This window comes from Notamacropus eugenii, chromosome 1, assembly GCF_028372415.1.
Source record: "Notamacropus eugenii isolate mMacEug1 chromosome 1, mMacEug1.pri_v2, whole genome shotgun sequence".
NCBI lineage: Eukaryota > Metazoa > Chordata > Mammalia > Diprotodontia > Macropodidae > Notamacropus > Notamacropus eugenii.
The window spans coordinates 182757674-182771749 of record NC_092872.1 but is presented as its reverse complement, the minus strand read 5'-3'; the positions used below and the strand labels follow the sequence as shown (position 1 = coordinate 182771749).

Genomic DNA, 14076 nt, shown 5'->3' with positions numbered 1-14076 from the left:
AAAGCAGAAATCGAAAATATCCACCAGTCACCACCTGAAAGAGACCCTATGAGGAAAAACCTCAGGAATATTATAGCTAGATTTTGAAACCCCCAGGTCAAGGAGAAAATATTATGAATAACAAAAAAAAAGCAATTCAAATATGGCAGAGCCACACTTAGAAAGACATAAGACCTAGCAGAAGCTACACTAAAAGACCCGCAGGTCTTGGAACACTGTATATTGAAGAGCAAAACAACTGGGCTGAAAATTTGTGTCTGAAAATATCATACCCTGTCTTTGTATGATCTTGAATGGAAGAAAAAAATGTTCATTTAATAAATTGCCAGACTTTCAGGATTTTGTTGCAAAAAGACCTGAAGTCAATAAGAAATTTGACATACGAGATCCAACAGAAATATAAGATGAATATCAAAGACTAACTACAAGATACTCAATAAGGATAGACTGTTTACTTTTTATACAAGAAAATGTAAATTATATGTCTAAGATTGTTATTAGTAATTGGGTAGTTCAAAAGAAAGAATAGGGTAGTGCTAAGTGTGAGTTAACTGTTTAGGAAAAAATAAAAAGAGTAATTAGCTGATACAAATGATGCAAGAGGAAGAACTGACACAGAGGAATTAAGTGGGGGAGGAGGCCTGGTAGTTCTGGAATCCTACTCTCATTGGGAGTGAGTTAAAGAGGAAAATATATATACACACACACACATATATACACACACACATAAAAGTCTTCTAAATTCAGAAAGAAATAAAAGGTTCAGGAGATAGGGAAGGGGGAGGGGATAAGGGAGGGATTCCAGGGTAGGAGTAGAGGACAAGGGAGGGATCTCTAGTGGGGGGCAGGTTAAATAATAGGAGGGCAAAGTAGTAGGTAGAAGTAAAGTAGATGATTTGGAGGGGATAGGAAATAGGAGATACACACAAACATAAAATAAGAATCAGGAGTAGAACTTAATAGGGGAAAAAAGCAAAGGTAGTAATCATGATCTCAGACAAAGTTACAGCTAAAACAGATTTAATTGAGAAAAAAAGGGAAACTATATTATGTCAGCCATATTAAACAGTATTGTTTTAAACTATTTAAAATAACCAGACAGTATCAGTTTAGAATATTGCTGTGGTATAGAAAACGATGATTTGGTGCACTTAGAAAAATATGGAAAGACTTGGACCTCAGAGAAGCAGAGGACAAACAAGTATAGTACAGGCTTACATGGATGCATGTGAATGTATATGTCTGTATGTGGGTATGATTAAAAATAACCTAAGTATATGTATGAATACATAAGTATGCATATGTATGTGTTATATGTATGCATGTATATGTGTAGATATGTGGATATATGTTTGTGTATATATGTATATGTGTATCTGCATTTAACTGTAGCCTTTTTTGGGATGAGGGGAGGAAGGGAGAAAAAAGAACAAAGTAAAAAATGCACAGCATAGAACAAAAGAAATGTTACAAGGAAGCAAAGAAAAGATGGACAGCTCTGAACACAATGTGCAGTATTTATTATATAGGCTTTCTTGAAATGGAAATTGTTTTGCTGTATATTTTGAGTCCTCTTATGTTCTGCTGTGCACATGGCAATGCTTTTTTATTTTCTTCTTGTATTTGAGTTTTAGTATTTAAGTTTATAATGGTTTTTCTTTTCTTATTGTATATTTAAGTTTAAAATGCGTTAATTTTTTAAAAGAAAATTACATTGATATTCGGCTTTGAATGGATTCTTTAAAACATATTTTGCATGTATTCTTTGTATTTTCTGTTAGATTACAAGTAGTGAGTCGCAAAAAAATCCCAACAACCAAATTAAACTAGAGGTATGGTAGAAGTTGAGATAATTTTAGATTATAAATCAAAAGAATATACTTCATATCTTTAATATTTTATCTTAGGATATAAAATATCAAAATGTTATAGATTCAGAGATTGGCCCAGGGCATCTGTTACCATTATGATGAAAATGTTTGTGTTGATCCTTTGGGGGTCATTCTACAAAGAAAATTCTATTAGCCCCTGTCATTTCAGACACAGAAATTTAATCAAGGAATAGTTTATAATGAAATCCCTAAATTGGAATAAGCAAAGATTTAAAAATATCACAGATGCCAGTTTGTGTATGTCTATTTCTGTCTGCTTTCAGAAATGAGTGGTCACATTGTACAAATATCTACAGTCTACATTTCTGAAACAAACCTAGTTGAAGTAATGGTGCTTGTCAAAACTTCACAAAGTGAAAAAAGCAGATTGGAATTATTTTCTCTGCCTGAAGCAATCTTAATAGGTAAGAAAGGAACAAGTAATGCAGTGATATACGGATTATATACACATTACTGCTATCACCTTACAGTTTGTTTCAGGAAATGAAATTTCTAAATGCAATTATTGTAAGGAAGACAGTAGGAAAAAGAGTAAAGGAAAATTGTTCTTTGTGATAAAACAGGAAAGTATTGCTTAATGAAGTGAGTGTAATGCTATTTTTGGCTTGGGGCAAATACAGATTGTAGTAATAAAAAGCATGCTAAAATTGGAATTGGAAGAACTGGTTTTGCCACTCACGTCCTCTGTCACTCAGTATCTTTATCACCTCACATAAATCTCTTAACCATAAGAGCCTCAGTGTGCTCCTTTAGAGATATAGTAATTCTTACTTGCAGTGTGATCTTAAGTCTCAAAATGAGATAATATATGTAAAGTAGTGTTATTTAAGTATAAGTTATTATAATTCACTTTTTCTGTCAGCCTGTTTTTCCTTTTGAATCCAGTAGAAAATTGGGCAGAACTGACACACCTAAAATACTTGGTTATTCTGTGTGTATTCTGTTTTATAGTTTAAATTCATGAGACTGCTAGACTAGTTAGCTATTAATAACATTTTCTAATATGGAAAGATATGTGAAAATAAACTCCCCAAATTACTTTGCTGTAGCTATAGAAGTTAGTAGCTATGGATAGAAACATGTCTGTATAGTTTACAGATAATATACATAGAGTAACACAGATATCTAAAACTTAAGAGAATACTTTATACCTTTGCCTCGATGCTTTCTGTACACTCAAGAATTATTTTATTCCATATGACTGTTGAACTACTGGCGTATTGAAAGTAATAATTTCAGTACTTTTTACTCAGTATCATACAACTTGTTAATATCATAGAAGAAAGCAAAATATATGAATGATTTTAAAAGACTCAGATTTCATTCACCAACTAATTTTACTTAAATAAAAACATTTTAAAATATTTTTGTTTTTCATAAATAGGAGAGTACATTTGCCATATTGGATTTTAAAAGTTAAATTTGAAATACCAGTCAATCAATCAGTAAACATTTGTTAAGTGCCTATTATGGTCTAAGTACTGTGGTGAGCATAAGTAACTAAAGTGATCCATTCTTTTCCCCAAATCTTATAGACCCTGAAAACTATTGTGATCAAAGAGGGAGGCTGCATAATGACCTCATTGAGAGGAGGCAATATAAAATCAATCATTCTCTAACCTCTGCTATCTTGGATTTCCACAAGGAATGTTTATATGGCTTCTGTGGTCATGTGCCATATATCTGCAGCTATGGTATTCCTGAAAAGGTATTCTTCTGTTGCCGTTTACATGCCAAAACTTGAACATTATGTCATTTTCTTTAACCATTAAGACAGTCAAATTGCATGAATTAAGTTTCATTCTCTTGGCTGGTGCCAGGGAATTCTTTAATGATCCTGAATTCAAGCCAACATCATTTGGAACCTAATTTGGCAATAGTGTAGTCTTTGTTAGTAACATTATTATCACTAGTGAAGCCAAACATATGAAAGATAGAACATTTAATGATACTAAGGAAACAACTTCTATTGTCTTTTTTTCTCCTTTCTTATTTTTCCTGTGCCCTAAGAAACAGATGAAGTACTTCCATATATTTATAATGGTGGCCCATGACCATGATACAGGAGACTCACACCCACAAGGAGGTACTCTGCTCTTACTCTTGTGTACCAGATTCATCTTAAAGGGACCTGACTCAAAAGGCCATCAGATTGACTGTTTCTTTCTGACATATTATATCTACCCCCTGTAGCTTTGGGAAATATCTCTTTTTTTTTTGAAATAGAATTTTATTTTTCCAATTACATGTAAAGATACTTTTCAACATTCATTTTTTAAATAATATTGTGAATTCCAAATTTTTCTTCCTCCCTTCTTTCCCTCCCCCTTCTCAAGACAGAAAGCAATCTGATAGAGGCTATACATGTGCAATCATGTTAAACACATGGGGAAATAAATGAATAAATAAAGTTTAGATAGCTAATGTCTAGCATCTTTCTAAGACCCTGTTCTCTTTTTGTAAAAAGTAGCAAGTGTATAATACATTGGTATTAGGTTTAGGACAGTTACTTATTTTTTTACCCTATAAAATGTTTAAAACACAAATGACTCTCAAGTGAATACAAACAAATGTAGAAGAACGTAAAAGAAGAACTTGTACTCGTGAAACTCTCCTGAAATATTAATTTGCCAAATAGATAATTCATCTTCTCCTCATACACACATGGTCTAAAAAACTCTGCTGAACAGCCTGAGAAAGCCTTGGCTTTTAATAGATGTTCTGTTACAGCATCCTCCTGTTCACAGTGCTCGTTTCCTGTGATAAGTTGGCTATTTAGAGAGCCCCATGGCACTAAACGACTGACATCTGATTCTGGAAATGCTCAAATTCTTGAGTTTTGCTCAGGCTGAAACAAAGGAAGAACCAAAGAGGTTGGAATGTGACAGTTCTGCCTCTTATAGACAACCAAAGGATGGGTGGCTGGAGGGAGAGCTTCTTGACAAAGTCACCAGTTACCTTTGACACAACCCTCTCCACTAATGGTGGCATACATGCACCAATAAGACATTCCATGTCATACCAAAATGCATGCCCCCACACTATGGAAATTGGGTATTTCTCTGATTATCCTTACAGAGAGGTAAGACTGTCTTTCTTGATTCAGGGTTGTCCATCAGTACCCTAAGGATCCTCTCGTCACTAAAACTTCATTGGATATATTGAGAGGCCTCTTTCTAATTCAAACCAAATAGTAAAGGGAGAAAAAGGAGGGAGAAACTATCCAGGACTGATTTTCAGGTTGGAAGTTATAGTGGGGAGAGTACACTGTAGAACATATAAATGCTTACATAACTTGGCAGTACTTATATTTTGGACATTGTTTTATATCACTTTTCTTCAAGTTCCTTGGTACAGATTTTAAATCCCTATGTGTCTTGGCTGAATTGAAGCTATGATGGCTTACTTACTTATGACTCAGAGAATTCAAATTCTGTCTGATATCTGCTGGATCTAGGGGGCAGCTAGAAATAGAAGGAAATATTTAGAGAAGGAACTTTGAAGGTCAGCTGTGGATTTCAGGATATGTGTGTATATGGCAGGAGTCATTTCTTCACAGTGTCCTACACACTTTACAATTAACCCTGCTAAGTCAAAGGCTCAGAATAGACAATTTTCAGTGGCAAATTGTATCTGGATCATAAGCAAAAGTGTAAAACAGCAAATTTTGCCTTTCTTATCCTTTCACATTCCTTTCTTTGGCTGCCTACTCTGTCTCTTTTCCAGCATAGGACACTGGCTATCCAAAGCTTTGAATTTAGGGGCCCCAAATAGTTTTGTCTCTCTTACTGTTTGCCAGATTTCCAGAGAACGTACCTTGAACTATGCCATTTATAAACATATAAGTAGTATAAAAACTTCCCTCTAGGGCTGTGCTGTCCTTATTGGTGAGCTATCTGTTCTGATTGGTGGGAGTCTACTGTATCTATTCAACCTTAGATTTGAATATGCTTTAAGCTGAGCCAGCTTATTCCTATTTATCCTACCACATCATAAGTACTCCAGTCTGCCCTCCTCATTTGCTTTAACAACAATAAGCAAATCAATACTATTATTGTTTCTGGTAAAGGTGTCAACTGTCCTGTTGCTCCATTCGTGAATCACTAAGGTTTCCCAGACTGAAACAGTTTTCCCTGACCATAACTCCCATGTGTATGTTGTTTCCCTGTATTCTTGAGGACGGAGACTGTTTCCCTTTTGTTTTTGTATCTCTAGCAGTTAGTGACAAACAGGCAGCAAGCATTTTCTAAGTGTCAGGAATTGCCAAGATCTAGGGATAGAAAAGGGGGTAAAAGATAGTCCCTGCCCTAAAGGAGCTAACAGTATGATAGGGGAGAGAAGCAAACAGTTATGTACAAACAAGCTATGTACAAGATAAAAAGAAAACAATTAAAAGGGGGAAGGCACTAGATGTTGGGAAAGGCTTCCTGTAGAAGATGGAATTTTAGTTGGGACTTAAAGGAAGACTGGGAAGTCAGGAGGCAGAGCATTCCAGGTATTAGGGATAGCCAGAGAAAAACGCCTGGAGCTAAGAGATGGAAAGCCATATTTATGGAACAGAATAGAGGCCAGTATCTGAACTGAAGAGTAGGTGGCAGGGAGGAAAGTATAAGAAAATGGGAGGGGGGGTGGTGGTTGTGGAGAGGGGGAGGGATATAAGATTATAAAGAGTTTTGAATTCCAAACAGAGGGTTTTGTATTTTATCCTTCAGGTGATAGTGAGCCATTGCCATATATTGATGTGGGAAGGGGAGGGTGACATGGTTGGACCTACACTTTAGGAAAATCACTTTGGTGGAAAATGGAGAGTGGGGAGAGACTTGTATGGCAGGCAGACCTGCCAATAACCTGGTGGAAAAGACAGGAGGAAATGGGATCATTTGTGTATGTAGAGGGGTTTGCTTGTTAAGGAATTGGGCTACCTCTTTGTGTGAGACAGGTGAAGGAGGAGATAGTGTTAGAAGGCATCTGAGTGATATGAGAGGAAAAGGAGGGGAGAAGAGGGCACCCACAGTGTGCACAGTAAGTGCTTCTTGAATGGTTTTCCATTCATTTATTCCACTTTGAAAGGGTCTCCAATATTGTCTGTTCCCCATCCCTTACTGCTCCCACCCCAGAAAAGCCCAAATCATACCATTTTAAGTATTAATATCAAACTCTATCTGGAGGTAGGAGAGTCTTTCTGAGAACATATTTATGCTGTTGTAAGTCAGCAGTTACAAAGGGGAAAGAGAGAATATTTTCAGCTTATGAGAGGAACTTTTTAATTTAAATGCATTTGTAGTTATTGAAATGTATAAGGAGAATTTTTTTAAAAGTTGCTTATACCAGAAAAATAAACATCTCTCCTTCACAAGGGGGTCTCCTGAAAGTTTGCTGACTCCTGCTTTAGATGTTAAAGTTTAATCTTATTGTAATAATTGACTTTATGTTTGATATATATATTAGGCAGGGTCTACAAAAGGACTTATATCTCTATCTTACCAGATCAATTGCTTTGTGATGAATTTGGTTTCTTTCAGTTCTGTTAACAGATACTTCAATTAATCAAGTAGTATTCAAAGCTAGCCTTCATTTTCATTTAATTGCCTGATGTTGGAGAAAAACCAGGACATAAACTTCAAGCACTGACTTACCAAAATGGTTTTATCTGAAAAATATACCTTAAAGCATGAAACAAATTTTTGAGAACCCAGATGGAAATAACATTGAAAAAAGGGATAGAACCTATTTATTAGGTCACAAAACCTTGTGTACCTGCTTATTTCATATTGTAATGTTGGATTTTTTTTTAATTTGTTGTTATTGTTTGGTTGTCTAGTCATGTCTTACTCTGTGATCCATGGACCATATCATGCTAATGCTCTCCATGGGTTGTTACTTTTTTTTTTTTTTTGGCAAAGATACTGGAGTGGTTTGTCATTTCATTCTCCAGTGGATCAAGGCAAACAGAGGTTAAATGGCATGGTCAGTGTCACACAACCAGTAAGTATCTGAAGCCTAATTTGAATTCAGGTCTTTCTGACTTTAGGCCTAGGGCTCTATCAACGGAGTCACCTATCTGCCTCCTTTTTTTCTTTAGACCAATGATCAAACTGTCAGCAAGATTATGTGGTTTTTTTCTTATAAGCCACAAGAATTATTTCCATTATTTTAAATACAGCTTGATATTTTCTTTTATGTTTACAGGATAGCAAAGATGTAGTTCTCAAACCAGAGATCAAAATGCAAAGCAAACATTTTGGAACTGGAATATTGTGCCTCTCATCTCATGGCAGGTGGCTAGCATCAACAGGCAAAGACGGAATACTGAGTATCCGTGATGTTAATAATTTGGTAAGTATTGATAGCAGCATAAAGCCCTTAATATAAGCTCCAAGGGAAATCAGTATAGAAAGTCTAAAAAGTAAATATCTTTAGAGAGTTTAGAAAGGAGAGGGGGAAATAAACTAGCTTTTATAGCCTCCTAAACTTCATCTTGTACTTTGTTGTAGATTTTTAATTTTCTTGATTTTTTTTTTATTCACAGGTAATGTAGTGATTTTTTTTAAAAATTCAACTTTTATTTTCTAATCCTCGCCCTCTTCCTCATTGAGGAAGTAAAAAAACTAGTTGTTAAAATATGTATAGTTAACCAAAATAAATTCTAACATTAGCCATGTCAAAGAAAAATTTGCGTACTTCAATGAGCTTCATTAAGTTTATCACTCTTCCATCTGGAAGTGGGTGGAATGTTTCATCATGAGTCCTCTATGGTGATAATTAGTCATTGTGTTAATTAGAATTCCTAAGTCTTTTATAGATATTTATCTATATAGATCTTTATAGATATTTATCTTTATAATATTATAATTGTATTAATTGTTTTCCTGGTTCTCACTATAATTTGAAAAAGATTATATAAAACTTCCTAGGTTGCCATATGAATAAAACTATCAGAAATCACACGATTATCTCAATAGATGCAGAAAAAGTCTTTTTGGACAAATACAACACCCGTTCCTGTTAAAAACAATAGAGAACATAGGAATAAATGGAGTTTTCCCTAAAATGATAAGTAGTATCTATCTAACATCAGCAGCAAGCATTTTATATAATGGGGATAACCTAGAAGCTTTCCAAGTAAGATCAGGGGTGAAAAAAGGATGACCATTATCATCAATATTATTCAATATTGTACTAGAAATGTTAGCTTTAGCAATAAGAGAAGGAAAAGAAATTGAAAGAATTGGAAGGGGCATTGAGAAAATAAAACTATTACTCTTTGCAGGTGATATGATGGTCTACTTAGAGAATTCTACAGAATCAACTAAAAAACCACTCAAAATAATAATAATAATTAAGCTGCAGAGTATAAAATAAACCCACATAAATATCAGCATTTCTATATATTACCAACAAATCCTAGCAGCAAGAAATAGAGAAATTCCATTTAAAATAACTGTAGACAACGTAACATATTTGGTAGTCTACCTGCCATGACAAACCCAAATTGAACACAGTTACAAAATACTTTTCACACAAATAAAGTCAGATATAAACAATTGGAAAAGCATCTATTGCTCATGGGTAGGCTGAGCTAAAGTAATAAAAATGACAGTTCTGCCTGAATTAATGTCCTTATTCAGTGCCATACCAATGAAACTACCAAAACTTATTTTATAGAGCTAGAAAAAATGATAACAAAATTCATCAGGAACAATAAAAGGTTAAGAATTTGAAGTGAATAAACGGAAAAAATACAAAGGAAGGTGGCCTAGCTGTACCAGATCTAAAACTATATTATAAAGCAGCAATTAGCAAAACTACTTGGTGCTGACTAAGAAACGAAATAGTGGACCAGTGGAATAAGTGAGGTACGGTAGTAAATGACTATTATAATCTACTATTTGATAAACCCAATGACTCCAGCTTCTGGAATAAAAACTATTTGACAAAAACTGCTGAGAAAACTGGAAAATAATATGGCAGAAACTAAGCAGAGACCAACATCTTATACCAAGATAAAGTCAAAATAGGTACGTGATTTAGACATAAATGATGATACCATGAGTAAATTAGGAGAGCAAGGAATCATTTATCTGTCAGATGTATGGAAAAGAGAAGAATTTATAACCAAACAAGAGAGAGTGAACATTATGAAATACAAAACAGGTAAGTTTGATTACATTAAAATAAGAAGTTTTTGCACAAACAAAACCAGTGCAACCAAGATTAGAAGGAAAGCAGAAAGCTGGGACACAATTTTTACAGCCAGTGTTTGTGATAAAGGCCTCATTTTTAAAATATGTAGAGGACTAAGTCAAATTTATAAGAATATAAGTCATTCCTCAATTGATAAATGGTCAAAGGATATGAAAGACAGTTTTCAGAGGAAGAAATTAAAGTTATCTATAGCCATATGATAAAAGATGCTCCAAATCACTAGTGATTAGAGAAATACAAGTCAAAACAACTCTGAGATACAATCTCACCTATCAGATTGGTTAATATAACAGAAAAGGAAAATGATAAATATTGGAGAAGCTATGGGAAAATTAGAACACTAATGCATTGTTGGTGGAGTTGTGAACTGATCCAACCATTCTGGAGAGCAATTTGGAACTGTTCCCAATGGACAGTCAAACTGTGCATACCCTTTGACCCAGCAATACCACCTCTAGGGCTATATCCCAAAGAGATCATAAAAATAGGAAAAGGACTCACATGTATAAAAATATTTATAGTAGCTCTTTTTTGTGGTGGCAAAGAATTAGATATTGAGGGGATGTCCATCAACTGAGGAATGGCTGAACAAGTTACGGTCTAGGAATGTAATGGAATACTATTGTGCTCTAAGAAATGATGAACAGGCAGACTTCAGAAAAACCTGTAAAGACTTAGATGAACTGATACTGAGTGAAGTGAGCAGAACCAGGAGAACACTGTACACAGTAACACCAATATTGGGTGATGATCAGCTATGATAAGACTTAGCTCTTCTCAGCAATACAGTGATCTAAGACAGTTCTAAGACTCATGATGGAAATGCTATCCACATTCAGAGAAAGAACTATGGAGTCTGAATGCTGATTGAAGCATATGATTTTCACTTTTTTTGTTGTTTTTTGGCTTTTCCCTTTTGTTCTGATTCTTCTTTCACAATATAACTAATGTGGATATATGTTTAACATGATTGTACATATATAATCTTTGTTAGATTGCTTGCTGTCTTAGGGAAGGAGTAGGGGAGGGAAGAAGAGAGAAAATTTGAAACTCAAAATCTTATAAAAATCAATGTTGAAAACTATCTTTACATGTACTTGGAAAAAATAAAATACTATTACATGGGGGAAAAAGACTAACTAGGTTTCTTTGAAACCATCCCCTTCATCCTACCTTACAGAAGAACAGAAGGGAGAATAAGCTTTTATATAACACCTACTATATGTCTTGAACTCTGCTAAACACTTTACAAATATTATCTTATTTGATCCTCACAACAACCTAGATGCTGTTGTTAACTGCATTTTACAATTGAGGAAACTTAGGCAACCAGGTTAAGTGACTTGCTCAGGGTCACACAGCTAGTAAGTATCTGAGGCCAAATTTGGCCTTTTCCTTTTCCTTTGATTTCTTTAGAATACAGACCTCATAAAAGTCTATGAAGTCAAAAGATACGCATAGGTCTCTGGGTCAAAAGATATGCATAGTTTTTTAGACATGGTTCCAAATTGCTTTCCAGAAAGACTGAATTAGTTTATAGCTCTACTTGTGATGCACTAATGTATCTGTTTTCCTCTAGCTTCTCCAGCATTTGTCATTTCCCCTTTTTTGATCAACTTTGCCAGTCTGATGGGTAGGAGATCACAGCTCAAAGTTGTTTGCATTTGTTTTCACATACTCTAGGTGTCAGCTACATGGCACAGTGGATAGAGCACTGGGCCTAGAATCAGGAAGACCTGAGTTCAAATCCAGCCTCAGATGCTTACAAGCTGTGTGGCCCAGAGCAAGTCACTTAACCCTGTTTAAAAACCCTCTTTTCTTTATTTTCTCCCCCACTTCTCCCTCTCATAAATTGAGCATAGTCTCAGACATAAGGCACTAAAATTAAGGACTACTAAGTGCTTCTTATAAAATGCAAGACTTAAGTTAAAATTTGAAAGATGTCAGAGAAGCTAAGAGGCAGAGATGAAGAGGGAGAGAATTCCAGGTATGGAGGAGACAGCCAGTGAAAATGCTTAGAGTCAGAAGACAGTGTTCTGTGCAAGGATCGTGGACAGTAAAGTTTAAGAAGCTGGAAGGGAGGAAACAGCCAGGTTATAAAGGTCTTTGAAAGCCAAAATGAGGATTTTGTACTTTATTTTGGAAGAAATAGGGAGCCACAGTAGCAGATCTACTAATAATTTTCAAATAGAGGAATATCATGATCACATTGATCCATTAGGGTGATTACTGAGGCAGCAGCATGGAGGACATATTGAAAAGACAAAATCAGAAAATTATTATAATAGTCTGGATTAAAAAATGGGAGCCTGAACCAAAGTCATTGAAGTTAGAATAGAAAGGAAGAGGACATATGTGAAAGATACTTGAGAAGTAGAATGGATTAGATGTACTAGGTGAGGGAAAGGCAAGAGTCAAAGATAATTCTAAGGATACAAGCATAGATGAGACTGGGAGGACAGTGGTGCCAACAATCAAAACAGACAAGCTATATAGAGGAGGAAAAGACTTGGGGGGTAAGATGGTTTTAGTTTGTGATATGTTAGCTTTGATGTTTTAGTGGGATATCCAGGCAGAGACATCTGTTAGTTGGAAATAGGGGATTGGTACTCCAGGCAGAGGATGGGATGGAGATAAAGATTGTATAATAAGCCCAAGGAGCTGATGGGATCACCAACGGAGACTGCATATAGAGAGAAAACAAGACAAGAGGAAAGGAGAAGAGAAGGGAAGAGAAAGGGGAGGGGAGAACAATGGACTTACACCTTATTCTTCTGATTCCAAGACCCTGTTCTTTCTATTACACCATGTTGCCATTCTTTTATCAATTTTGTTCAATACAAAGAGCCCAGAGTTGAGAGACTCAGGTCCTGAGTTTTAGTTTTTTTATTCATGTTGTGTAACTTTCAATCAGTCACTTAAACTTCTTCATGCCTCAGTTTTTTCGAACTATGCTTTAAGAGTAATAGCTTTTTTCCCTTCCAATGCCACAAATATATTGTAAAAATATTATGAAATAATACAAATATTATTTGTATTATTTGAAATACAAAATATTATGAAAGACTTTTTAACTATTGGCAGATCAAGTGCTTAATATTTCTAGGGCACTGTTAATATAACAGAATGGTTAGGAGCAACTCATTCCAAAGACTCAACTTTAAGCTTCTATATCCCTCAAATTTAAGAATCTAGGTTTTTACTGTGATATGTATTTGACTGAATAGTCCATGGTAATAGGAGAAAAATAAATGTTCATATCATTTCACTAATAAAGCATACAGTGAAATAGAAACATTTATGCTTTTTTAATGCTGCTTCTTCTTTAACCATTCAGGAAACATTTGCTCAGACTCAATGCCATTCTTACCAGGGACAAGGAATTCAATCATTGTCATTTTCACTTGATGGTCGTTCCATACTAGCAAATGGTAGGGAAGATGGTGCCTTTGTTTGTCTGAGATGGAAGTAAGTAAAGACTGAGAAAATGTTATTTGTATAATACTTAACTCCCAATTGTTTGTGCTGATGGATATGCTCAATGGCATAGATTGTTCTCAAAAAGATAATGCAAAACAGAAGCTATTCAATACTAAAAGGAGTTATTTTTTTAGCAGTTCAATTCAACAAACACATTTAAAATGTTTACTATGTTTAAAACATGATGTTAGCCCCTGGGTTTCTGTTTGTAATTGGCCCATCATTAAAATTAGTTTTCATTGTTCATGAATATACCATTTGACGGCGTGGGAAGAGGAAAAAGTCATTCAATGATTTAAATTTTGTTGTGGATATCCACTACACTTGACTCCCTTGTCCTCTTATTTTTTCACTAACCATGACTTACCAAGCCCTAACCTTGTATAATACTGACTACCCTGTCTTACACTGCCTGAAGACTAGGTGTGTTACATTTTGACCCTTCCGTCACTGATCTGTAGTACCCTTAAGGGGTGGGGTTGCAAGAGTCTAGTTTTTT

General features: G+C 35.0%; 1 protein-coding gene across 2 annotated transcripts in view; it reads left to right on the top strand.

Annotated features, from left to right (window-relative positions):
- Window positions 1-14076, top strand: part of LOC140512407 (cilia- and flagella-associated protein 43-like) — a 165021-nt gene that overhangs the window by 74278 nt on the left and 76667 nt on the right. For both annotated transcript variants that reach the window (XM_072621529.1, XM_072621531.1), the window contains 4 exons: window positions 2156-2296; window positions 3428-3600; window positions 8082-8228; window positions 13435-13565. In XM_072621529.1, coding sequence (XP_072477630.1) covers window positions 2156-2296; window positions 3428-3600; window positions 8082-8228; window positions 13435-13565 — 592 coding nt within the window. The remainder of the gene's footprint in view (window positions 1-2155; window positions 2297-3427; window positions 3601-8081; window positions 8229-13434; window positions 13566-14076) is intronic.